General features: G+C 38.0%; 1 protein-coding gene across 5 annotated transcripts in view; it reads left to right on the top strand.

The window, feature by feature from the left end:
* Window positions 1-1459: 1459 nt before the first annotated feature.
* Window positions 1460-26677, top strand: part of csnk1g2b (casein kinase 1, gamma 2b) — a 35746-nt gene continuing 10528 nt past the window's right edge. For 4 of the 5 annotated variants that reach the window (XM_067514674.1, XM_067514672.1, XM_067514673.1 and 1 more), the window contains exons 1-3: window positions 1460-1620; window positions 4769-5579; window positions 18066-18135. In XM_067514674.1, coding sequence (XP_067370775.1) covers window positions 5352-5579; window positions 18066-18135 — 298 coding nt within the window. In that variant the 5' untranslated portion in view covers window positions 1460-1620; window positions 4769-5351. Of the gene's footprint in view, window positions 1621-1705; window positions 1851-4768; window positions 5580-18065; window positions 18136-26677 lie in introns of those variants that run through there. The other variant, XM_067514671.1, reaches the window with a different exon arrangement.

The raw sequence follows: 26677 nt of genomic DNA, 5'->3' as shown, positions 1-26677 counted from the left end.
CAGCTGTGTAGAGCAGCAAAAAAAAAGGGGTTGCAATTCCTACAGTTCTTACAATATTTTTTTAAACCCTCAGATTGAAGCATATGTTTACTGTTTCATTTAAAAATAAATTTCAGTGGCATACAGAGCCAACACATTGAAAAAGAAGTCACTGTTGTGGACCTTTACTGTAAGAGTAACAGCTTTTGCTTTAAGGTGATGGTACTTGTGGAGAAAACAGAAGCAGCTTGTTGACATAAAACTTTTAACTGTGGTCAAAATTGGGATGTCATTGTGTGAGGGTAGGGTTATGATACAATCTGCGGCAGGGCACAGACATGTAAAAAGTCTTTCCTTCCTTCTAAAAACAAGAAGAAGACACCCAGATGGAAAGAGACACAAACACCAATGTGGCTAACTTTAGGCAACAGAGGGACTTTGGTTGAAGTTAGGGAGAGATTTTGGTTTTGGTTAAAAGTAAATAAATATATCTGAAGCTGCTGTTAGCGTATGTAATGAAACAAACCACAATCTTTTCCTAATTCTTTACCAATAGCCCCTAAACAAAACTTCAAGTGGCAGCAGGATCTGATATTTTGGTGAGTAAAAAAAATGTCTGTTAACATTTTATTGTTACATTCAGTATCTACATATTTGTGTCTTGCTAAACATGTAAATTAATTTCATGTGCTCATTACACTGATAGAAAATAAATCAGTGGTGAAGATTTTCAGTCATCCATGTCCAGCTTCTTCAGCACAGCATCACAAACTTCACAAACATCTCTTTTTGCTCTGTAGTTGTTTTACATTTCCTTGTGGTAATTTAGTTTTTCTTTTTCTATATTTTAATAGTTGTTTTGCGTCTCTCTCTGGCTTTTTGTATGCATTGTAGTAACCTTTGTGATTGTACCTGATACCCCTGCTGATTTTCTTTGTGCTTTGTTTTGTAGACTTGTCTGTCTCTGGATTATTTTGTATTATGTGTACCCAGAGTTGTTTTATACATCTTTGCTTTTTTGTGTCTCTTTGAGGTAATTTTGTGTCTCTTTTAGTTGTGGTAATTTTGCATTTCTTTGTTATACTTCTGCATTTCACTCGGGTCATTTTGCATATATTTATGATTGTTAATAATATAGTTTTATTAATTTCTCAATGTCTGGACCGCCTAGCTCCTTATCATTCTTGACTTGAGCTGTTGGGACCACCATGGGAATTCGTTTTTAAGGGGATCATGCTTAAAACAACAATCACCTCATTTGTGACAAATTACACAATAGGATTTGCATTGCACAGGTTCAGCAGGTTGTAGATGGTTGAACGTCTCCAAGCCATCTTGGCGTCACTTGAATAAAAAATAAATAAATAAATGCAAAATTGTCGACCAAAGTGACCGGTTTAGGGCAGCTACTCAGCGGACTACGCACGCCTGGTGTTTTGGATGTATTCACGGAAGCAGCTGCGTCGGTGTTTGAACGTAGAGCAGTGCTTGGGAGCCGCCGTGACGCTGAGCCTGGCCATCGGCAGTCGAGGGAGGCTTAAAGAGACAACAGCAAAATCATAGCAACTTGAACACAAGAGAAATATACCTTGGGACGAAGAAACATGACTTCGACGGCGTTTCGGTAGCTAGCACCTAAAGGTAGGAAGCCCATCGTTATTAACGAAAAAACCACTCGTGGGTGTTGTTTTTAAGCCGTTTGTTACTGTTTCGTATGCTAGCTTGCTAAACGGCTAGCTAGAGAGCTAAGCGGTAGGAGACCCAGGCTGCCGTGTTGGTGTGCAGTCGCTTGTTTAGGATTAAGGAGTTGCCCAGCAGTGGTCAGCGTAATGGCTCTGGTAGGAATCTGAGCGCTAAAACGACACTTTCAGGTAAAATCCATAATGGTTTTACCCAAATACCACTCATTAGTTAGCTGGTAACAACGCCGCCTGGGACGTTCTCAGATATTAAGCATTTACCAACGAATCAGGTTAATGTAGCATGGGTTTGCCAATCAATGAGTATTCTATGCTCTGTCCTTCATTGACTTGATCAATTGGCGTTTTGGTAAGACAGCTTGGAGTTCGACTGTAATGCTGTTGACATACTTGCTAACGTTACAAGTTTAGCTGTTATTTAACCAGACGTTGGGCCAGAAGGAACGGGGTTCTTGGGAGGCGCTAGCAGGGTTAGCTTAATTCAGCTTTGTGACATTTCGACTTTCGCCAAAACCTGGAGATAATTAAACATTCGATGTGGATTAATCCTCTGTCAATGTCGTCTGTGTACGAACTGCACGGGAAGGTGTCACAGAAACAACCAAGACAACGATTAAACGATGGAAAGCTAACGTGAGCTTGCTATCAAACGCAAGCATAGCCCCGAGAGTATTTGGCCCTGTCCACTAAGCCAACTAGTGCACTGTTACCGCTATGATTTTTGAAGGCAGTTGTCGACAGGTTTTGCTTGTAAGATTTTATTTACGACGACTCCTCGCGTATCAGAGAGCGGCATACGTGTGTTAAACAAAGGTTCTGTGTCCTTATCCCCAAACTAACGTTAAATCAATGACAGCTTCGAGGGGGACAATTCCGTAGCCAGTTAACTTAACGTTAGCTAGCGTTATTAGCTGTTATTCACATAAGTTCAAAAAAAGAAGGGCTTTTGTAACGTTACCACGGACGAGGAAATGTTAGTTTGTGGTACGTTTGATGTCATTTGGCTGCTCTCTGTTAGTTATGGGATTTTTATTTTTGGAACATTGGAATATTGCCTTGTGCTAGTTAGCTGTATGGACTATAATTGTGGCGAGCTGGCGTCAGAGCCACTGTCTGCCTCAAGGTTTTGTTTCAGCGAGATATTATTTAAAGTTTTTTTTTTTTTTTTTCCTTTCGTATATGTAAAAGTGCTACTTCGGTATTTGGAATATAACAGCAGAGCTGCTATATTTGTCCGTTTTAAACAGTATCTATACTAAACAGTGGACATGAAAAACAAAACTCAACTTCCTGAAATGAAACAATATAGACATGTGGCCAGGATTATCAAAACGTTATTTGAGACATCTCTTCCTTTTCTTATATGCCAATACTTTGGAGTAGTTATCTCGACAGAATGATCTACTATTGTTTTGCTCCCCATGTAGAAAACAAAGTGCTGATCTTCGTGCACTTAGCCATTCAGTAGTTGTGATCATTTGACATGCAGACACTAATAGCTTGTTCTTTTTAATTGAAACACTAAACTTTTGATCATGTAGGCTAGCCTTTTCACATAACCTAAAGAAAATATTGCCATGCTTCATCCTAAAAAAACAAACAAAAAACCCCAAAAGACGATGTGTAATTATTGATCACAAAGTGTATGAACTTGGTTTTTTTTGTGTTTTTTTTTCACAAGCATGCTGTCTGCAGTCATTAAATACAGGCGGACAATATTTTTGGTGGGTTTTTATGCATGGTTTTAGATCCTTACATATGCTTCTTAAAAAAAAAAAACGTTTAGCAGCTAGTGTAATTTTAATATCACTTTGCCTTTGCAAGGAAATGCCATCTCTTGCATTGTTTGTAGGATAAATTTATGTACAGATTAAAAACTGATTAAAATCTTAAAGGCACTACATGCGTTTTTTTCTATAAAATGAAATGTCAGTCATCTGTTTTATACCTTTTTCTGATAGTGCTAGTATTCCTTTGTCTAATAATGCTGTATTTTTTGTTATTACTAGGCTACCGTGTGTTTCCTATAGTTGTTTGTAGTGTGTCAGGTACAGTTGAGCTAGCTGTAGACTAGACTGTATCCAAATCCTCCCAATCTTATGCTTTCAAATGATGCAAATATTATGAGATGAGGCATTACAGTCGTAATTGATTTGTGTAAGTGCCTTTCTATGGGAAAGAGCAGCAGCCCATTGCTGGTATCTGCATTACCTGCTCTGCTTAGAACCACAAGCACCTTAGATCAGCCTTTCTACTTATCAGATGTCTGCATGTGACTGTTTGTGAAAAGCTGCAAAGAGACGGTCAAATTACACTGCCAATAAAAACTGAAATTATGGTTATGATTGATGTTTGTGCCTGTCATTGCTTTGGTAGTAGTGTACTTTGATATATTTTACTTGAGCGTTTTGGTTAGCACCACATAACATTTATGCTGTGTATGTAAAGAAGTGTATATATTTTTAAAAAATTTCTGGAGGGCCCAGCTTTTTCTTTTTTTGTTTATCTGAGAATCTAGACACTTGCACACATTGGATAATGAAACTTCACCCATCAATGCTCAACAACATTAGATAGGTTTATATTAGTTCCCTGTGTAAAAATGCAGCTTGTATGGTGCTGTACTTGGGATCCTCAAAAATAGGGTTAATTGTAAAATGTATCTTTTTTGTCATGTCTGAGGTCCAGTATAGCATATTTCCACTCATATATTGATTGCTTGATTGAATTTGGCATGAGTCAGTCTGTAGCAAGATCTCATTTCATCTGTAGTAAGGAACAGCAAAAGTAAACATAATTTGATCTTCAAGTAAAAGGTTGAAGTGTTTTTTTTTCCAGAAATATTTAATCCTCTAATGGCTATCAAGAGTTATGAAAACGCATAGTGATAGTTGATGTGTTAGGTTTTTCTATATTTTGGTTTATATTGGTTATGCATATGTAGTATTTATCTAATAATAATTATATAGGTTTAAGTGTGCTGCATGTTCTACATGCTATACATAAAACTTGCAATCATAACCTGTGGACTGATTTGTCTGTTTTTTTGTTTTGTTTGTTTGTTTGTTTGTTTTTTTCCTCTTTTGCAGATACTCATTACATCAGGCCCATCCATCACCTGTCTTTCCAGTTGTTGTTTTTTTCTGACTGGGTTGCCTCATCTGCTGTGGCACTGCAACATGGAAAGTGTCAACTGTGTCACCAAAGGCTGACCAGAAAGAATGAGGCACTCCAGGAGATGTTCTCAAGTGGCCTCGTGGATGCAGTAGCTGGATTTCGGAATGCTTTTTTATGACTAGAATTGTATGTGTGTCTGGGGCACATCCTAGCACAACCTGCCTACACCTAAGGCAGGAACATGCTACTCTGAGATTGCACTTGGAGAAATATACAAGAAAGGATCCCCTCTGGTAAACAAGAAACGCAAAGTAAAAAAGGGAAGCCCTCTGCAAAACAGCGGTCAGATTCTCACACAGGGCACTTCAGCTGTAGTTTCAGCTTTTTTAAGTGTCTTGTGAATCATTGCACATTTTAACAGCAACACCTTTCCTCTGTCCTGTGAAATTTGTCTCCCTCCCCCTCCCTTAAGCATCCTCTTGTCGTTGTTGTTGGAGTTTCTATGGTTTGCATGGCTGGAGAATAACCGTGGAGAGGCCAGGGTATCACAAGCTTATGGATTTTGACAAGAGAGGGGGCAAGGGAGAGACAGAGGAAGGGAAAAAGATGTCTAAGACAGCAGGCAGCAGGACTGGACATGGGGGTCGTAGTTCAGGGACCAATTCTGGAGTTCTTATGGTCGGTCCAAACTTCCGTGTGGGGAAAAAAATCGGCTGCGGGAACTTTGGAGAACTGCGGCTGGGAAAAAATCTCTATACTAACGAGTATGTGGCCATTAAATTGGTAAGTACGTCCTCAAGTGTATGAACTCAAAACACACATGCAAATAAAAAACCCAAAACCTGTTCTGGTACATCTGTAGTATCGACCCACACCCTGTATGAAGATTCCAGACTTCTTAGCAGTTCAAATTATGTTAAAAGTTATGTTAACATACAGCAGACTCTTCGAGTGCATTTCATCTAAGAGTGACAGACATAGGAAGTAAATAGGAACTGTCCCACTCCTCCTCCCACAGCTTGGGCCTGTAATGTTAATGAGTCAACCATGCTCTGCTTGTCTTTATCAGAGAGCTGAAGAAGAGTAAGCAAAGACTAGATGGGATAGATTCTTAAACCATGTCCCTGGCTGTTTGTTTTTTTTTTGTTTTTTTTTACCTTTTTTTTCTCCTTACACCTTTTTTAAAGTAAACCCAAACAGAAAGTAAACTGTCAATTTCAGCAATAACATTTTTAGTTCCTTGTATTGCTTCTAAACAAGTGTGGTAAGACTGACGGTGTCATCTCAAGCTAAATAATTAGCAATAAAAGTTAGATTTTTAACCTGCTTATTGCATATTTTTCTCAAACATTGGTAAATGTCTATTAATGTGGAAGGTCCTTCTTTTATTAAGTGCAACCAGACCTCACCACCTGCCAATCATTTACTGTTTTTATTGTTTTATGTTAGCATGAACACTTTTTTCAGAGACACTGGTTTAGTAGCATTTAGGCAGGCTGTTATAAAACACACACAAATGAAATGTCAAGGCCTGTTTGTTGACTGTCTGGGGCATGCAGTGAGTGCTCAACCATTTCCTCTTGAAATTAACCTTTCTTTTCTAATCTTTTCTTTACTTAAAATATGTTGCCACTTGTAGTGTCTGGATAACTGGGCAATATTTCTTCCTCTGATATTGTGTCATTGTACATCAGACTTTGGTTATGTCCACATACTTAAACCTATGGGAAATAGAGCCATAATCTTCACCACTGCTACACTGGTCTGTGTATCATTATCCTTACATTTGTATCTCCAAGGGAGGTCATTATCTCTGAAGGGGCATCCACTGAATGCTTTGCTAACCAGCAGAGGTTAGCAAACAGCTATAATTGCAGTTCTTCTCTGAAATCTTTAGTTGTCCTTGCTGCTTCTTCCCGCTTGCCTGTGAACCCTTCCATCTGTTTGGGTATTTTTATCCCCATGGTGTCCGGCTATATCAGGATTTGGCACTGGGGCCATAATACTGCTCCACAGATCTTGTGGTCCAGTGGACCCAGCATTTATCTCAGTGTATTATAGTGACAGGAGGATGTGTGCTAATGGTGTCAACGAACTTAACAAGGCCCAGATAATATTGGGGCATGATTGTAAGGAATTGGGTTCATTTAGGATTACATTATAGGTTGTATTAAACATAGGGATTCATGGCAAATTTTTTTCCTCAAAATAATTTTCTATTTTAGACCTGGGCCGGACATAGTTAGGGTTCATTCTTGATACCGACTCTATCACAGTTTTCTGTCCCTGATCTCACAAGTTCTCGGGGTAGCCCAGCAAATGTCACTGACTATCTTGTAGGCCTTCTGCTTATCTTAGGGTGTTATTAATCTCTTCCTTATGGGTTTAAAACAAATACAAGCCCTGTTACCTATATTCACCTCATATACAACAGAGAAAAGCATATCCTCATAAATTATAAACTGGATCCTGGGAATGTTTGCCTTTTTTTAATGACAAATTACTTCTGCCTCAATACATATGATACACACTTTACCTTAATAATAGAAATTGTAGTAGTGCACTGGTTTTGTATTTCTTCTTTCTACCTGGCTAATCAGTTTAGAATTGTTCAGTTTAGAATTATATAAAGGAGAAGAGCAAAAAATGCTTGGCCTTACATTTGACAATAATTGTTGATGATGAATTGATTAAATAATGTTTGGAATGATTGATCACTTGTTTAAACGCTCACTTAAAATATGAATGGTTTATAACAATATCATTTATTTTCTGTAAATTTGCTAATTGACCAAACAAACAGTATCAGGAAAAATATTCAAGCCCTATTATATACTGCACAATTTTATTATTATTTTTTTATTCTGTTTTTGGCTTATCCTGTGAGTTCAGGGTTGCTACAGCGAATCATTTATTCGCATGTTGATTTGGCACAGTTTTTACACCGGCTGCCAACTGAGGCACTTCCTCCAAACTACTACTCAATATAATTTCTTAACTGACCAACTGTTGGTCTCAGTATAACTTAAGTTACTATGTTAATTAATACTTTGTCATAGGCTGAATGAGAGTTCTTGATCTAACCAGAAACCAATAGGGGAACGTTGTTTAGACTGGAAAATGTAATTTTGTTATCTGACTGGTTAAAACTGGTTTAATCTCCCTGTTTTGTTCTAGTAAATTGTAGATTCCAGACTCTGAAGGACAGCACATAGTGATTACACAGGGTTGAGCTGGTGTAATGTGCAGTGTGTGGTGTGTACTGACTTGGCGCATTGTCATTTGGGTGGTGCCTGCCTGCACCTGGGACAAAGGTGAATGCCAGTGTCACCCTGCTCAACCACTTGACGACAGAGAGAGAGAGAGAGAGAGAGAGCAAGAGATGGCATCTAGTGCACTAGATCCTCTGTCAGTGCATCTGGAACTGCTGTGGATGTTGCTGTGAAAAGCAAGAGAGAAGGGGGAAACTGCTCAGTGCTGAAAGGTCGTCTTTGTTAGCAGGCCTTGTCGACACACAGTGGCTCAGTCTTTGGTTTCTTTCTCACACAGAGTTCTTTCTCACACTGGCAAATGCCTGTGTGATGGAGGCAGGGCTGTATAGCCTCTGCTATAAGTACACTGCAAGCTATAGTTCCCTGGGGAGGTCCCAGTATCTTAAAGAAATGGCAGCATTAATGTCTGTTAGCTGTTGAGACTCATTGTAGAAACTACTATCATCAGGCGTAAAAGGACAACACAGTCTCCATCAGTACACCCTGGCATGATGACATAACTATCCACTGAGAAAAGAAAAGGGCAACAAAAAACAGCAAAACATTGGGCAGGTTGGTCGGATCAGTAGCTGCACACTGAAAAACACACAGCTCAAAAGCTAAGAGGGAGAAGGAAAAAGACAACTATGAGAGAAAGAAGACACAAAGTTAATGTCATACAGTTGTCATGAATAAATGTGGGGTGAGAGGAGGAAAGTAGCTCAGTGCATCGGGGGGGGTTCCCACAGCAGTCTATGCCTATAGCAGCATGACTATAACTAACTATAAGCTTTTATCAAAGAGAGGTTTTAAGCCTAGACTTAAAAGTAGAGAGTGACTGTCTGTTAACAAATAACATTGTAACAGTGTGTTATGCTATTTTATGCTATGTTCACTTTAGCATTGGTTTTGTATTGGTTTAGTTCTGTCTTTCGCTCAAATTTTCTCACCTTTGCTGCCATTATTCAGGTTGTCATCAGTTGCACTGTCCTATTTGGGTAATGACCATTTTGACATTGGTTGTTCAAAGTAAGGAAATATTTTAGACTTTAAAACGAAAAAGCTCTTTTCCACCAAAACAACAAAATAGTAGAGCAGGCTTCTTATTTTTAGCTTGCAACCTTGATTGCTCTGACTGAAATGACAAGTGACGACAGTAGAATTTATCTGCTGAAGTGAAATAGAGTTAATTCCCTGAGTTGGACAAACTACAGATAATAAGTCTTGGGTGTAATCAGTCTTCTGACTCGTATCTGTACTGTTTTTACTTAAACAAAGAAGGTTTCCTTTAAAAAAAACAAAAGTGATTTTTGTAGTCCGGTGTGAATGACAAATGATGGATAATAAAAAAAACCAAAAACAACCGGAGTCTCAGTTGTGCCATATTTAATTGTTTATGAGCATCAGGTCAAATATGAGAGTTATCACTCATACTGACAAACCCGCTCAGGACTTTGCAGTTTCCTCACCTCTGTGGACATCTTTCAGCTCTGTTTAGTTTTTTCTAGACCACAAATTTTCTGTTTTGTTGCTCGCATCATTTCCAGCCACATCCAGCAGTTCTTTCCAAAAAAAAAAAAAAGAATCTCTGATATGCCTACCTACCAGCACCCGGCAGACAAAGTTAGCCACTAGCTTTTGAACATAGTAGAGCACATATGTAAATCTCAGTTGCTGGTTAAAACCAGGTCTGGATGATGAGGGGCAAAAATCTGTGATGTGCACAAACAATGTTCAGTTTTAGAATAACAATATGACTAAAATGAGTTCTAATGCCTTTCTGTTTTCATAGCTACAATGCAACATAGACCCCAAATAATTACAAAGATATGTAATAAATAAAATGAATGGTGCTGACATTAACTGGGTAAAGTTTAAAAAGACTTAATAATACAGAAATCAGTTACTATCACTGCTGGGCAGGTACAGCTGGTAGTGAGTGGGCTGGAATATTCGAGTTGCTGTCTAAGAGAGAGGGAGGCCTCAGTTTTAAGATACTATGTGGCAAATTATGCATACATACTTTCACCTTTGGTTTTAGTGGATAGGAGAGGAAAGGTGACACATTTATGCTTGTTAAACATTTTTTTTATAAACGTAAAAATGGTTTCCATGACAAATCTTCATTGTGCTTATATTTGAGTGTGGATGCTGTCTCACATCAGCTGTGCTGCCTCTCTGTCTGCTGTGCCCTCCCCCACTAACACAGAGGAGAGGGAGTAAGCACGATGAGCACCACTACTATACTTTCAGAGCCACCAGTTTTGCTCGCCAATAAAATGCTGATTCCTGCTTGGACTGATTGGACTATTGTCCCCAAATAAATGTTTACATTTGCACAGTTTTTAGTCACGTATGTGATGCTCTGACAGATCAGTGTTTGCATGAGGAATGCATAATGTGTCTAAATAAAACGTTTTTTTTTTATGTGTCTATGGTGCATTTTCATAGCACAATGATAATGAAAATGGTTTTTCTGTAAAAACTAAAAAAAGTGAGTATGTAAATACAATGCCATAGTGTTTATGTTGTTTGACTGCTGGATGCATCACAGGATAATGTTACTTAGTATGTTAACCCTGACTAATTTTTAAGGCAGTGGTATGTCAGATGGGTTTGTGATGTTGAGCTTGTTGTGAACTTCTATTCCCAAGTGACTACAAAAAGATAAATGATACCTTATTGGTTTAATAGAAAATTATGTATGTTTTCCAGAGAAATCGGGGAACACCTACTGCGTATACTGAATGGTGTTTTGCTGTACTGTAGTTGAAGGTTGGATTGTCTGTGGCATATGTTTTGTTTTGCCGGCCTGACTCACTGATGCAAAGGCATAAGAGTAAGGTAGTTCATATAAGTGAAGCCTCTCACTGTCCTAGTTGTGATACTTGGGAGGAAATCTGAGGTGTTGTATCCAAGTCTTCTGTCTGCCTCACACTGAAGTATGATAGGCAGCTCTTGTTGCAGTCTAACTCAGCAGCTTACGCCAGCTTGCCATGAGGCAGTTGTCAAAGAGCTGTGAAGGAACAAAAGCCCTATCAGCATGTTTGGCTGGAATTAAAGTGACATTTTGAAGATTTAAGTTCTTCCCTAACCTCCTTGGGTTCTCTGGAGAGCATGCTGTGCAAGCTGAATGAATAAATCCTTGGATATCAACAGCATGTAAAAGCCAACCTTCAACCAGCTAATTCTCTAATGAATCTGTAGCCAGCAGCAATGCAGCATGTTCACACAGTGACATTGTTGCAATGAGGATGATTAAATAAAAAACTGCAAATGGTTGTCTACAAGCTGTCTTTGTAGAAATGTGTGAATTATACAAAAAAAGGATTGTGTACGTTGTAGGGTGTGTGTTTGTAGAGGAGTATTTTTAGGGATTTGATTGGCACAGTTTTTCTTTTTTATGCATATTTCAAATTATATGTAAGATTGCAGCAACAGTTAGCCAGTTTCTCACACCATCATTTTTTTTGGATTATGGTGACTGAGACTTCAGATGGTGGCTTAAAAAAAAAAACTGAAGCCAAATTGACTTATTATGACAAATATTTTTTAGACTTTGCCTCACAAGACAAAATGTCAAGGTTTTTAGGTCAGAATTAAAGCAGCTTCATGCAATTTTAACAATAAATTATGTAACTAGGTTTGACAGAATATGTAGTGCAGACCAGACAATGACTTCTTCATGGCAGATATTTTAACGTGTAACTTTGCTGTTCCTCGACCCTGCTCTTTTGTCTGCTGGCTTACTCACATGGGTTACTGACACACTGAAACTAAACATCAATGCTAATAATTACACATGCGCTTTCTGCAATGAAAAATCAGAGTTTCTCGTGGGGAAAAAAAAGAATATATTTTAAAAAATAGATGAATTAATACATTTAAGGATAATGGTGATCTGATGTTTCAGCAATTTAGGATTTGGACACTGCTTAAAGTAGAACCATAGAAAATTGGTGTCAACCTCCATTGCCAGAATTTTATGCTTTAAACTCAATGTTTCTTTCCCTCAGACAATAGTAGAATTAAAGTTGTGTACTATGTGAATTAGACTAGGCATCCAAAAAAGGTCATTGACTGTCTTCTCTTTATTTAAGCCACTGTACTTTGTCATTATTCCCAGCTTTCCTCTAATCCTGGAAGTAATTTATATTTGGTACAGGGTTAAAGTTAGAAATCAATCAAACACATCAGGGAGTACACAATACAGTACATTGTACTTATGCCACGCCTCACTACTCTATTATATGACAAAGGAGACTTGCTTCTTGGATTCATACAAATGGAACTTCCCATGGCTTTGTTGATCACTGTATGTTGATTGTCTGCTCTGTTTGCCCTCCTCTAATTGTAGCAGTTGTGGGTGGGGTATTGAAAGCTGATATGTTACATTGATTCAGTCTTTTATAACTTCCTCGGTCAGTGTAAACTTCAGTTAACACCAAAATAAAATGTAAAAGCCGCTTTTTATTTTCAATAATTGAAAGGTATGTGGCAGCTCTATTAGATCCACAAATTATCTCATTCAGTTATTCATTCAGTTATTCATTTAGTTATAACACACCTTTCCCACAAGATAAGATTCCCACAATAATGTTTAAAAGCAAAGACAATAACTTAACTGTACAGTTATTGCTTTTGTCACAGTTAAGTAATTAAATTCAAGTAAAAGTTAATGTCACAGTTATGTGACAATTACTTGAAGGCTATAGTTATCAATAGTATTCTGTGTTCTGGAGATTCTTTTGTAGATGATTTGAGTTTAATATCTAATTCGGACTGATTCAAGCAGTGTCTGACACAGGGTTTAGAAGGCAGCTGGTGGCTCTATCTGGGTGCCTTTAAATCTGAGCTGAAACAGGAGAAGTGTTGGGCACTGGCCATCTGTTGCTCTTTGACACCACACTCACTCCTCAATGCCACCTCCAAACCATAGACTCCTCCGATCATAAGGGAGGAGAGAAATGCACACATCCCTTAACCATGTCAATTTGTTTTAGTGTTACTCTTGGCATCATTATTACCTCTATAAAAGCTTCCTCGTAGAGATGCACTCTGACATTTGAGTTGCTCCTTCCAAGATGAGATGACTCACTGTCAGTTGCATATTGTGAAATGGTTTGCTGGGTGTCAGGCAAAGGTCAGGATCTATTCTGGTTCTTATGCATAATGCTAGGTCTGTTCCCCCTGGACGTAACACAGGCATACACATACACACTTTGAATGTCCAGATGATAAACAACACAAACGTTTATTTATGGGTAACATTTACATCATCCAAGTTGTCAGTCTTTAACTGTACCAAGCTGTATTAAAGTGCAGAATCTTGTTTATAAAGTGGAAAGGCAGTTTCTTGGATTTTCTCAGAACATGGCATTGTGTATGTATTAAGACTAAACAAATGAATGTGTAAAATCAATCATTTTGGAAAATTAGTGGGTGGCTACATTAGCACTGGTGACATTGAAGATTCAGTCTTCTTTCAATTGTTTATTAACATAGTCAGAAGTTGACACATTTAAATGTAGTAGCTAATGTCTTAGCCCACCCACAAGTTCCTTCATCCACACACTGAAGGTTCTCGTTCAAGAATCTAAAATGCTTTATGTGTGTGCGATTATGGAGCTTCTTTCCTTTAAAAATGGTCTTTAGTTCAGTATAGACACATGCTGAGGACTTAACCAGACAACAGGCCTTTAAGTTGCTCAAGGAATTGATGTTGGTGACAGCTGAGATAAACTGCTGCCTTGACTTGAGCCTCTCAGACTTTTGTTTCAGCCAGTGGAAGTATTAGTATCAGCAAAAATGAGAAGCCACCTTAATGTACAGTATGTTACACATTTAAAAAATAAAAAAAATTCCCTGGTCATCTTGAGACATCTTGCTGGATGGTTGTGTCTGAGCAAAAGTCCAGAAGATGAAGGAACATCACTCAATCTATTTTCGTTTATGACACAAGAAAACATTTAGCATTTTTGCCTAGAAAATAAATAAAATGAATTATGCATAATCAGTAGTTTATTTGGTTTACTAGCATTAAAGTTAGTGGTTTATTTTAAGTTGCCTGTAGATGAAAATGGTCAACAAAATAAAAAAGAAATTAATTAATACCTCATGATCAAGGTAATCGACACAATCAGTTTGATTATTAATATGAACATAAACGAGCGATTAAGTTTTATATATGTTTACCCAGCCAAAAAGGGGATAGCATCATTCCTAATGATCATCAATTTCACATGATTTGTTTGCCTTTTTGGTCTCTGATTCATATTTTAAGTTTTGGCAAAATATCTAAGAACCAGCACAAAATGTTACACGGTGTGTAATTTTCTTCCCTTTTATGTTCTTCTGGTCACATATCATTTATAATTTTCTCTTTTACTCTTAATTTTGTGGTCATTTTGTGGTCCATCCAGTCAGAGGTCAGCTCTAATCTTTTTCAGCTGTGTTGGAGCAGAGATCAGATTTAGCCTACGTGACATCATATGCAGAGTTGGTTAATCCCAGGAAGAAGAATACTGATGCTGATGCTTTTTCTATTTAAACACACGTTTACAGAGGCTACCACACGTTAAACTGTATAAACCACTACATAATCTGTGATGATATAGTATAATATTTTTGTGTTTTACTCTAAGATAGATCACTGAAATGGTATATAATAATTCTGCTTACATCGTCTTGTTTCTTCTTCAGGATTTCGGTTATTTCTGTTTGGTTGTTTTGCAGCATTCTCCTTTATTGTAGTTTGACTAACACCTGAAGGGCTGTGCAGAGCATGGTAGAGAATCACAGATGGTAAAAGAGCAGAGTGGGTTGATTTCAAGTCTCATGCTAGCGGTAGCTTAAGTCGTATATTGCAACATTAGTCTATTTAAACTATCATTCATTGAATGAAAACAATCACTTATTGTTTTTTTTTTTTAATCTTGATATAGTTTTAAATTGAACTTTGAGACAAAATTAGACATTGCAAAACAGCTTTGGGGCCCTTCTAATGATATGCATGAATCTTGACAGATTCAAGAGCTTTTTATTCTTAACAGTGACTTTTAATGTCAAGGCCAGGTAATGATATGCATTCTTTAGAAGTGGGAAAAAGAGTTTTATATGGTTTATAGGCGACGTGCAGAGCTGACTTTTTCTGCTGAATGTTGTAGTCCCTTTGTGCTATGTTATGCTGTCACTGAACATGTCAGGCCAGGGAACAGAAAGAAAAGATAAAAAATCTGATGTGGAGAAGTTGAAGAAAATCCGTATAATATTAAAATATGTTACATCAGACATTTGTAGCTTGGCCCTAGTCATTTATACAGCCATAGCTTAGCCCATCTGGTAAGAGTAGAGGTAACTCTTAAGTACATAAAGCTGCCATAAGCCTCTGTTGCCTATTGTAAGCTTTTTTTTTTTTTAAAGGGTCCTGTGGTTTGATACCATCTGCTTTGACTCATTATTTATGTAATTTATATTTCTCTCCTCTCTGGCATGACCCAACTTGTTTGAGACATGCTCAATGTCCGTGTCCATGTAGGAGGTGGGTATTGCCACAGCAGATCCACGCTCCACTTCCCAAATTTGTCACGTGACTTCCCACAGGCCTCTGCACTTTTTTTTCTGCCTCCTCTCTTCTACTCTTTCACTCTTCCACTCAAGTTCTTTCTTACATCTCTGTCAGTTTTTCTTGTTGATTTTATGGAGAATTATGCTGCAATACTTTTCCCTTACATTGTGGTAAACATTTATATAGAACTGAGAGAATATGAAAAAGTTTTTGTAGCAGTGTTTCAGTGTTTGGGTTTAAAGCCATTTTAAATTACCTTTAGATCCTTGTTTTAAATGAACATAAACCTGTGCTCCTGTTTATTAGAGAAAACCTTTTTTATATATTGTTTGAAGTTCAGTTTCATATAAAGCTTGTCACATTGTCAAAGCTACATTTTAGATGAACTCAACAGAACTTATTTTATTGGAATAAAAACAGTACTTTTATAATGATGGAAAGTCGATCACTGTATTAAACAAGGTTCATACTATACGTGGGCACTTCAAGGGCCAGCAGGGAAAATGCTCCTGATTTGATAAATGCCTAAAGGAGTGAATGTAGGAGCTTAACAGCTTTTCAGCTCCTAGTTTATATAATTTAAAGTAGAAGTGCTTTGGAATTGGATGCATTTGGGAAACAACTTTTTATATTAACTATCACTTTAAGCACCCCTCAAGAAAGGCTTTAAGGATTTTTTATAACGTTGTATTAAATTTAATACATAGACTGGGCTCCCTTGTATATTTTTTACTAGGGCTGCAAGTAACGTTTTCATCATTGAATAATTTACAGATTATTTTTTACTTAAGTGATTATTCAGTTATTAAAATAGTTCATACTGATCATGTAGTATGTCTCATACAGTTTTACTTAAAAGCAAAAAAAAATATTTTAAATTTTATTTTTAGTTTGTTTTATATTGCCAAGCATATCAGACCTTGTTTTAATGAAACTGACAAACAGAATATTGTATGTCTTTGAACCCATATAAAGCAAGTATTGGTTAACACTGTGTGGAAAGAAGCCTGCATATTGCCGTTGTGGAAAAAGGCTTCAGCACAGACTGTGGCACAACTATTGAAGATTAAGAAAAGGAATTAAGTTGGGTGTGTGTTTGTTCTATCCTCTTTACGTTTGTCTATAACGCCCTTGTCATCACGATGGTGGGGTTAATCAGATTACATTTTAGGTTGTAAAGCTGGGGCTAGTGATATAATGAACAGTATGTCCCAGTAGGTTGATTATCAGCCATGTCATCACAAAAGCCTGCTGTTTACCAGCTGGAACTGCTCTTTATCCTCTCACATCCCACAAGTCCTGACCTGAGGCTTAATTAAAGTTCTATTAGGCTTAAAAATAAGGAAGACATACTGTAGATATTTAAGTTAATTACAAGCAGAGGTAATCATAATGAAGTGTGTGCTAGGTTGGCACTCACAAACTACTTTTATTCCCTTAGGTTAAATTACCATAATTTTTGCTTTTGCAATTGTAATTTCTGCTTTGGTTTTCTCTCAATTTTTGAAAGCTATGCAAAAATTGATGCTTCAAAATAACTCCTTTTAAAAATGCACAATTTTATGTTTTCCCTTTTGAGAATATATTTTGGCAAGGGTTACCTGAGCTAAACAACCAACGTGTCATTGTAGACCAAGCAGGGTTATCCAGATGCAAAATACAATTTTACCAAAGGTCTTGAATATTTTTATAGCCTACAATTTCAAAGGTAGCTAGAAAATCTCCAGTGTAAATACCTAAAAGCCAATTAATGTATTAACCTTTTAGATTAATTAGCTTTTTTTTTTTAAATTTATATTAATTATATTATCAGATGCTTTTATACAGCACAGTGGAAGAGTGGGTACCACACTTCCCTCGCAGCAAGATGGTTCCGGGTTCAAAAACGTGTGTTAGGGACCAGGTTTGCTCATAGTGGGTCAGGAGTAACTCGCCATCTGACCATCTGACGCAATTTTGTTGTACACCTTGTATGTAAAATGGCAAATAAAGCACTTTACACATGGCATGACAGAGTTTACCCAGAATGTTATAGATTTATCAGTAAATATGTGTCCGGTGGTCTAATGGTCAAGGATGCATACCCTGTAAATGTGCCGCCGCCCCGTTTGAATCCAGAGTCCTGGATGTTTATTGCATGTTATATCCTTCTCTCTGCCTTGGATTTCTGTCTCTTTCTCCATTGTCTACTGTTAAATATAGGCCCCAAAAGCCCAAAACATACATTTAAAAAATATGCACATGGCAAATAGTTTTACATAGTAGTACATGAAAAATATAAATGTCAATGAAAACCAGCAGGACCATTTTTCACAGTTTGACCGGTGTGACTATAAAATGACAGATTATGTTTCTTTCAGTTTGTTATTGAGTCTTAAAAAGGTTGAATTAATGAGTGCCCTATTCTATTTAACATTCTTCTTGCTTTCTTCTTCTTTTTTTCTTTTTCAGGAACCTATAAAGTCGAGGGCACCACAGCTCCATTTGGAGTACAGATTTTACAAACAGTTGGGGAATTCAGGTAAGAGGGATGCTGACTGTAAATTGTTAAAAAAAAATGGCACTAAAAAGTTTAGTTAAATTTTCTTCTTTTCCTTTCGGCCTTTCCCTTTCAGCGCTCGCCACAGCTAATTATCTGCCTCCATCTAACCCTGTCCTCTGCATCCTCTTGTCTCAAACCAGCTAACTTCATGTCCTCTCTCACTACATCCATAAATCTCCTCTTTGGTCTTCCTCTAAACTTGCTGCCTGGCAGCTCCAACCTCAGCATCCTTTTACCGATATATTTGCAATCTCTCCTGAACATTTCCAAACTACCTCAATCTGGCCTCTCTGACTTTATCTCTGAAACATCTAACATGAGTTAGATGTAATCATCACTCCCAAAGAGAACCTCTACATCTGCCTCCTGTCTCTTCTTCGGTGCCACTGTCTCTAAGCCGAACAACATTGCTGGTCACATCTGAACTCCTCTGTCCCACCTACAGCACACATCACCACTGTTTTGCAGCTATCATGCATGTCCTGCACCAATCCAACATACTTCTCTGACACCCACGACTTCCTCAAACAATACCACAGCTTCTCGCTCTGCACTGTCATACGCTTTCTCTAAATCTACGAAGTCACAGTGCAACTCCCTCTGACCTTCTCTGCACTTCTCCATCAGCATCCTCAACTCTTCAAAGTACTCCTTCCATCTTCCATCACATTCCTGGCACCTGTCAATACATTTCCATCCTTATCTTTAATCCCCCTAACCTGCTTCACATCTTTCCCATATCTATCTGTCTGCCTTACCACCCTGTACAAATCCAGCTCTCCCTCCTTAGTGTCCAACTTAGCATACAAGTCCTCATATGCTCTTTGGCCTTTGCCATCTCTACCCTCACCTTATGCTGCATTTCCCTGTACTTCTGTCTACTCTCTCCAGTCCTCTCAGTGTCCCACTTCTTCTTGGCTAACCTCTTTCTCTGTATACACTACTCAACTTCCTCATTCTACCACAAAGTCTCCTTGTCCACTTTCATCTTTCCCGATGACACACAGAGTACCCTCCTACCTGTCTCCTGATCACATTAGCTGTAATTGTCCAGTCATCTAGAAGCACCTCCTGACCACCCAGAGCCTGTTTCATCTCCTCCCTGAAAACTACACAACATTCTCCCTTTGAGTTAAATGTAAATGGATATTTTTACACTAGACAGGGCTGGTTAAAAGAGAAAACTTAGACTTCATATTCAGGAACAGACACAAACTGTCATGGCTGAAGAGGAAAGGATACACTTTAAATGTATCAGTGTATGTGTCTGTATGTAACACATTGTAAACAGACATTAAAACAACTGTAAATGCTTCAATTCTGCTTGAGGTTAAAATTCACAATATGTTTGTTTATCTTTTCACATGTGTGGGAGCTGGTGGATGCTGTAAAAGCATGTTTCTTTTCTAATCCCACTTACAGCATGACTGAGACCATGTTAATGTGTTATAGCTGTGTGTCCAGGGCAGCAGCTCTATGATCTGATCCAGCTGGTGAGCCAGTTACAGAGGGTGAGCGGGGTAGTAGAGTCAGATGGTAGGGTGGAACTGGGACTTGATTTGTGTCATAGCACTGCCTGCCTGGCTGTTTGGAAAGTTTCACCTGTCATGTTTGTGTAAGGCTCTCTGTATGTGTAGATGCATTTACTGCACATATGTTCATTTTGGCTGTTCTTCAACACTCTATAACACTATAAGTTATTAATCTGAAGGCATGTCACCACTACATAGTCAAACTGTAAAAAATAAAAACTAGATGCATTCGCTATTTTCATCTCCAGTGATGAAACAGTCCTTTATAGTCTGTAGTCCCAATTTATATTTAATTACAGAATCTACCAGAAAATTGGGTTACTTAGACTGTTTAGATTAGCGTATGAAGGTTTTTATAGTGATTGCAGTGAAACAACAAATAAATATGCTAGTAAGTAACTTTGTAAGAAAATAGTGGGATAAAAATGTATGTGAAACTTTTAGAATAACCTTGCAACTTTGGATCAGATCCGCACAGGAGAAAATTTGGACCATTTTCCTCGGAGAACTGCTTCAGAATAACCACATTCTTAGAATGCATGGTCATTGCATGGCATCTTCATGGGATTGAAATCTAGGCTCTACGCCACTCCAAAAGACAGATGTTCTTTGCTTAAATCCACTTTGCAAAGGTTTACTTCCATGTTCAGGGTTTTTGTCCTGCTGTATCCCTCAATTTCTACTGTGCTCCGGCTGGTGGACAAGCCACCCTGACATAGGATGCGTTGGTAAATACGAGAAAAACATTTTTCCATCAATAATGGCAAAGCTGTCCAGCCCCAGAGGCAGCAGAGGGCTTTCACAGCGTAGACCATGTCTACCATAAGCCGGGTAAATCTCTAACCACCCTTTTCGCTCTCTTTTTATTTTTTTGCAGTCACCAAAGAAACAGTGGGTTCCTTCCACCTAAACATCTGGTTTAGTAAATGTGAGAGCGCTTGCTTGGCATTGTAGCATGTACAGGGAAATGGCATTTCCTCTAGTAGAAATGCTGTTTTACAGGCAGTAGCAATAACGTGGCACTTTACTCTTTAATCTTTTTTTTGTTTGTTTTTGCTTGCTCCCTGATACTGTTCTCTGACAAAAGGTTCACTTCTTTTTCTTCTCTCTCCAGTTGTTGTTCTTGTTGTTGTAAGAGTTTTAGAGAGACAAACAACAAGTGCTTGGTTCTCTTATTTTCACTGTTGCTGTTTCACTGTATGCGTTGTGGTCTAATTTAATGACATGTGCCAGCTTCTTGGCTCCTTGTGCCAGAGCAAAAGCCCCCCACTGCTGAGGAGGTGGGGCATTAGGGCAGTCCTTTACTATTTATAGATGTCCCTTTACAAGCACTTGGACCATTATGGTGTGTCTACTTGGATATGTTCCCTAACCACAGTATCCTCTGCCACCCTGATCGACTGTCCCTGCAGAGAACACTCTCACAAATATGCACTTCCAGCAGGGTGTGTCTCAATTCTGAGACACAACATGATCTACAAAGTTGACATGACAATATGTATATTTCTTTACATCTCACTTTGAGAAACAAATAAATACTCTGCAGCCTAACTAGACTGAATAATGTTCTGAATGCATAGGATGTATCTGATTCCAAAATGGAAAATTTCAACTTTGATATTTCTACTGGTAAATACTATTACTCTGTACAAAGTGTGAAGTAAAGTAACTTACAGTAAAGCAAACTTCGGGTAAAGTTCTAGTTATTGTAGATTTAAATATTAAACATATTCAAATAATCTTGAGAATTATGATAATGACTTTCAGTAACTGGATCTTGAAACTTTAGCATTACAGAGCTTTCAGTCGGGTTTACTTTTGTCGTTATCTTAAAACACTTTCAAACTACAGAAATTGTTCCACCTCCGTCTACCTGCTCAACCAACTTGGGGTTAATGTAGTATCAGGTGTGGTATCAGAGAACTTCTAGAAGTACGGGTAGGAGTACACAAGGGCAGCATCGGACCCGATACCTGACAGTGGTATCAGGTCTTCCCAATATGTTGGATTCCACTATTCTGTATTTCACAACACACACTTCTTTAACTAGGAATCAAATTGTGAAATCCAAAACAAAGCACTGTAAATCTTGAAGGCCACATATTGAATCTATTTATAGGCTCTCAACTTGGCTAAATGAGGAAATGTTACCCTGTTAGTCCTGCACAACCCAGAATCCTCAGTGATGTCACATCATGGACTACTCAGCGCTTAACGCCCAGGAGGAGCTTATCTGCACAGTTAATTCTCTCTTGTCCTGAACACATCCCCAGGGTTTGGCCTACTGCGTCCTAATTTATAGAATTCTGTGAAAATTGAAAGCCAGGCAAGACCTGGCATGACACTTGTTTTTTGTAGTAATGGCAGTAGTACTCCTGGTATTTATCGTAATTATTAGGTCAGGTGACTGTAGAGTTAGTTTTAGATTACTATCCCATAACTGGTTCTTTATTTTCCTTCTTTTGTCAGGTTAATGACTTAAGATACAGTTTGGACCAAGTGTTTGGTATTTTGAAGGTTGACTTATGTAGTCATGATCATAAATACACTCTTACTTTCATATTATTCATAACACTGTGAAGTATCCTCCAAAGCTTCTTCTTAAATGTTCTTCACTGATACAAATTGGAATATCTGTGAACCTTCCTAAGTTTTTAATGTCATAATATGCTGTGTAGTTGACACAAGATCTCCATTAGTCATTATGGACTCTTTTCCACACTGAAAATAAATCGGCCTATACACTGATCAGCCACAAACTTGGCACTGGTGGTCTTAATAATGTTGTGTAGAATAATGTCAGGGGTCAGCATGTCCACTCTGAGCAGTCTGCAGCTACACAGCCCTATACACAGCTAAATGTGATACACTGTGTGCAGAGGTGGTAGTACAAAAACTCAGTACTTAAGTAGAAGTGCAAGTATTAGCCTAAACACATTCTTCTTCACTTTTACTCAAGTAAAATTACTGAATTGATTCTCTAAATTTGTTTACTGCTCTTTTATGTGTACCCGAGGTTAGATGATAACAACTTGGACAAAGTTGTGACCTCATAGTTTTTTTCACATTAAGAGCCTAGTTATACTTTCTGCTCACTTTCTTGCAAACATTGTGTTGGTCTAGAGTATTTAAAAGGTTAACCACAAGAGAGAAGACCTGGCCCTAACTATCTCTGGCTGACAGCTGCATTTCTTTCTCAATAACTTCCACTTTCTTCACAAACGCAGACAAAAAAAGCCACGGCATGGCTTAGTCTTGAGATCAAGACAGAGAACATGGCAGCACCACATAAATGACAGGTGTGTAGATGCAGCTGGTTGTGGACAAACTTAATACATTTTTTTCCATTTCCATTTTTATCTTTAGGATTTAAAGCAGCTGCTGGGATTGTTCGATTGTGCCCAGTGTTGCCAGATATGTGACATTCGCAATAGCTACAATAGTTTTAGGTCCTATAAGATTTTAGGACCTAAAACCTAAAAAGGAAATATATGAAAGTTTTTACATTTTCATGCACCCCCCAAAAAATCATTTTGATTTATGTGAACACTTACGTATCACCAGAAACTGATGCCTGCTCTTACCCGATCAGCTCTTACCTGGCTGGCTCCTCCTCACTGTCAATCACATCAGCAGTGCTCAGCTCATTTGCACAACTGCACTAGCCATGCAACAAACTTTTTGCCATGCAACAAAATTCTGCGGCAGTACAGACAAAGACCCTGGTAAGAAACAAAGCTACCCCAATGGTCACAGCAGCTGTATCTCCCTGCCTGGGAGTTAAACCCTACGTTTAATCAATGACTTCAATTTATTGCTGGGAACAACGCTAAAGCCTGCAGCATTGAATTGGTGTTGGACATGACAGTTCTGAAAAATCATGCCAAATACTCTGTCCTAGCGTAAGATTTGTCTTTTTTTTTTTTTTCGTTTGTTTTTTTTTGGTTTGTTTTGTTTTTTGCATGTGATTGTATGGGTCAAAATATGATAATTTTATTGTGACAGTATGAAATTTATTAATTTCCCATCTGTCAACACTAATATGGCCCCACTGGCAATTCGGAGGATTGCTCTCGCGTGAGCTTAGCATTCATTTCTGACGCTGCAAATCAACACAGGCTATAAGATGTTGTATTGGTATACACATAGTTAAAAGTCAGTATGTCATAGTCCTAACATTTACTGTTTCAAATTTGTTAGGGGGACTAAATGATTATAATTTCTACTTCTCAATATACTGTATTTATGTATGTTCAGTTTTCACAGCAATTAGACTAACAGTAAAATCAAATAAACCAATCCACTTTCATGTATGACTAAAACTTAGGTTTTTTTCATTTACGTATGCATTAATTAAGAAAGTTCTGTAATGAGAACTGTTTAAAATCAGCAAAATAATATTTTAAATGAATGTTCATAGAGCTGGAGAGGATAAAAGCCGCAAATATCTTGTAGAATTGAATAACTTTGCTGTTGGGGAAATAAATGGTAGTCAACCCTTGTGGGTTCAGGGATCTTTTGGGACTGTTTATGAGCAATGTTGAATTTGTAGTGCCAGGATGGGTCTGCGCAAGCCCAAGCACTGATCATATTTCACCATTGTGTGAACATATCCAAAGCATTGAGCCTAATGAAAGTCCCTTCTACTGCTCCTCTCAGTGCACTCCACTTCATAATCTAAATCTTTAATACGCATGTCCTTTCCTTTTCTCTCTAGCTGTCTCTTATATTCTCTAGCCTTCTCCTTTCTTAACCATAAGTCTGACTATATATTGTAGGGCAACTTTGTCTTCGGCTGCCATGAAGCAGCCTTACCTCTTATTGTGTTACCAGAGAAGGCCTGTCAAGACATCAGGGGTCACGCTGGTTTACATTTAAGGCTGGGCGATAAGGACAAAAAAAATTAAATCATCTTTTGTTTTTATTTTTTATTTTTTCAGTGTTATGGATGATTCAACATTTTTTATTAGATTTTTTTGTCTAGATGAAGACAAAACTAACAGATTTATGTTAAAAAAAATATATATTTATACTATATTCATACAATTGTGATGTTCCTCAGTAATTAGGACCATACTTGCCATGCTGATAAATTATAATATTACTGAAACCCACATGACCTACATTCTGTAATGTCCCTGAATGCAATCGTGCAGTTGCAGAAACCTCATTGTCACATGGCCGCTAACAGGTGGCTAATAAATAGAGTAGAATACTCTGGCTTCTATGGAGATGGTATTTTACATTTTTGAAATGTGAAGACTGCGCACAAAGGAAGGCAAAAGAGAGCGGAACTGACATGTCTGATATTTCCATTTTACAGAGATGTGAGGTCATCACATATCTTGGGATTTATTTTGTTGTTTTCATCTGCTAATGCTTCCATGACTCCAACCTGTTGACTAGCAAAGTCAAACACGTGATGGCATCTCCAAGAAAAGGGAGACAGCTGATTTTACTGTCAAAACTCCAGAGAGCTATATTTGCCACCCTTTGAGTGACAACAGAGCGAGTAACAATCTAGATCTTTCTCTTTAGGCATTTTTCATATTCAAAATTAAAAATTGTAATTGTTCAAATAAATTTTTGTATATTGCCCAGGCCTAATTTTTGATCCCAATGCACATATCTGCTGTGTGTACCTAGAATACAGACAGAGATGTGTAAGGAGGCTTTCTGCTCCTGATACTTGGAGCAACCGGCAGAAGGATATTAAATTAAATCATCCAGTGTCCCAGTCAGAAATTAAGACCAATCTAAACCTTCTGGTGACTGATTCTTTTGTTCCTCTTCTCATTGTGCTTAATAATCGTCTGCTTTTGCTGCTTGTAATAACCTTCCTACTAGTATTATACTGTTTAATTGTTTATTATTCATGATGCTATCTGCTACACAAGTTCTTCTTCCAACTAGTTGTATTGTGTAATTGTATTTTGTATTCTGTAATTGTCTACTGCTGCCATCTTAGCCATGTCTATCTTTATTTGGTATAATTCTGTTGTCTTCAGGTTCTGCGCTGCCATTACTCCAGCTTGTTAATTGGCAAACCTCACATGTGTAGGCATCTCTAAGGAAAGGGCCACAGCTTAAATTGCGTTTGCAACTCGAGAACTGCTGGCGCCAGAGTTTGGGAAACAGCAGAGAAGGCACTCGTCTTGTTTTTTGTTTTTTTTTTTCTTTAGTTTAGGTAAAATAATAAAAAAATTAAAAATGTAAATCATTGTTCCCCCGGGGAATGGGTTAAATCCAGAGAAAGAATTTCATTGTCATAGGCATGTACTATATGTATTTGTGCTCAATGACAATTAAGGTGGTTGTTGTTGTTCTTCTTCTTACTCTGTTGCCTTTGAAGTGCTTACTGTCTCCCGTTGGACAGAAAAAGTTTTGCCACGGAAAACTGGTTGTTGTTTTTCATTCCTCCAAATTCCGTGCTGCACAATTATTGGCTGGTTATCCAACAGAATATATTGAACTTTAGACTAAAATTACCCCCAAAAAGTTTTCCACCTCCCATTTCCAGATTAGTGCTCCTGGGATGTATTGTCATATCTACCAGGAGAAGATTCTTATACACTGTGCTCTCTTCTTGTGATGACTGTGCTTTGAATGCCCCCTAGATTTGGGCCAAGCTTTGATTAGTCAGCCTTCCCGGTGATATTTTGTCTCATCTGTCACTGAGCATCATCACCAGGAAAATCTTAGAGACTGAAGTGCAGACAGGTGTGTGTGTGTGTGTGTGTGTTTGCACATAGCCAACTTGTCTTGGTCTGTTGGACTGATACTGAGGGGTAATCAGGTAAATCTGCCTTACCAACTGAGCTATAGCCGCTCCTAGGTAAATCCAGCTGTAAACTTCCCTCTTGCTGCCTAGCAGCTGACATATAAACCCAAATTAAGCTGAATATGAGTGAACACAGAGCTGTGTCAATTCTGAACACTAATTTCAGACAAGTTATACGTGCTTGCTCCTTCTTATTTAAATTTTTGTT

Source organism: Channa argus, chromosome 8 (assembly GCF_033026475.1).
Source record: "Channa argus isolate prfri chromosome 8, Channa argus male v1.0, whole genome shotgun sequence".
NCBI classification, from domain to species: Eukaryota; Metazoa; Chordata; class Actinopteri; order Anabantiformes; family Channidae; genus Channa; species Channa argus.
This window is presented reverse-complemented; position numbering and strand designations above follow the sequence as displayed.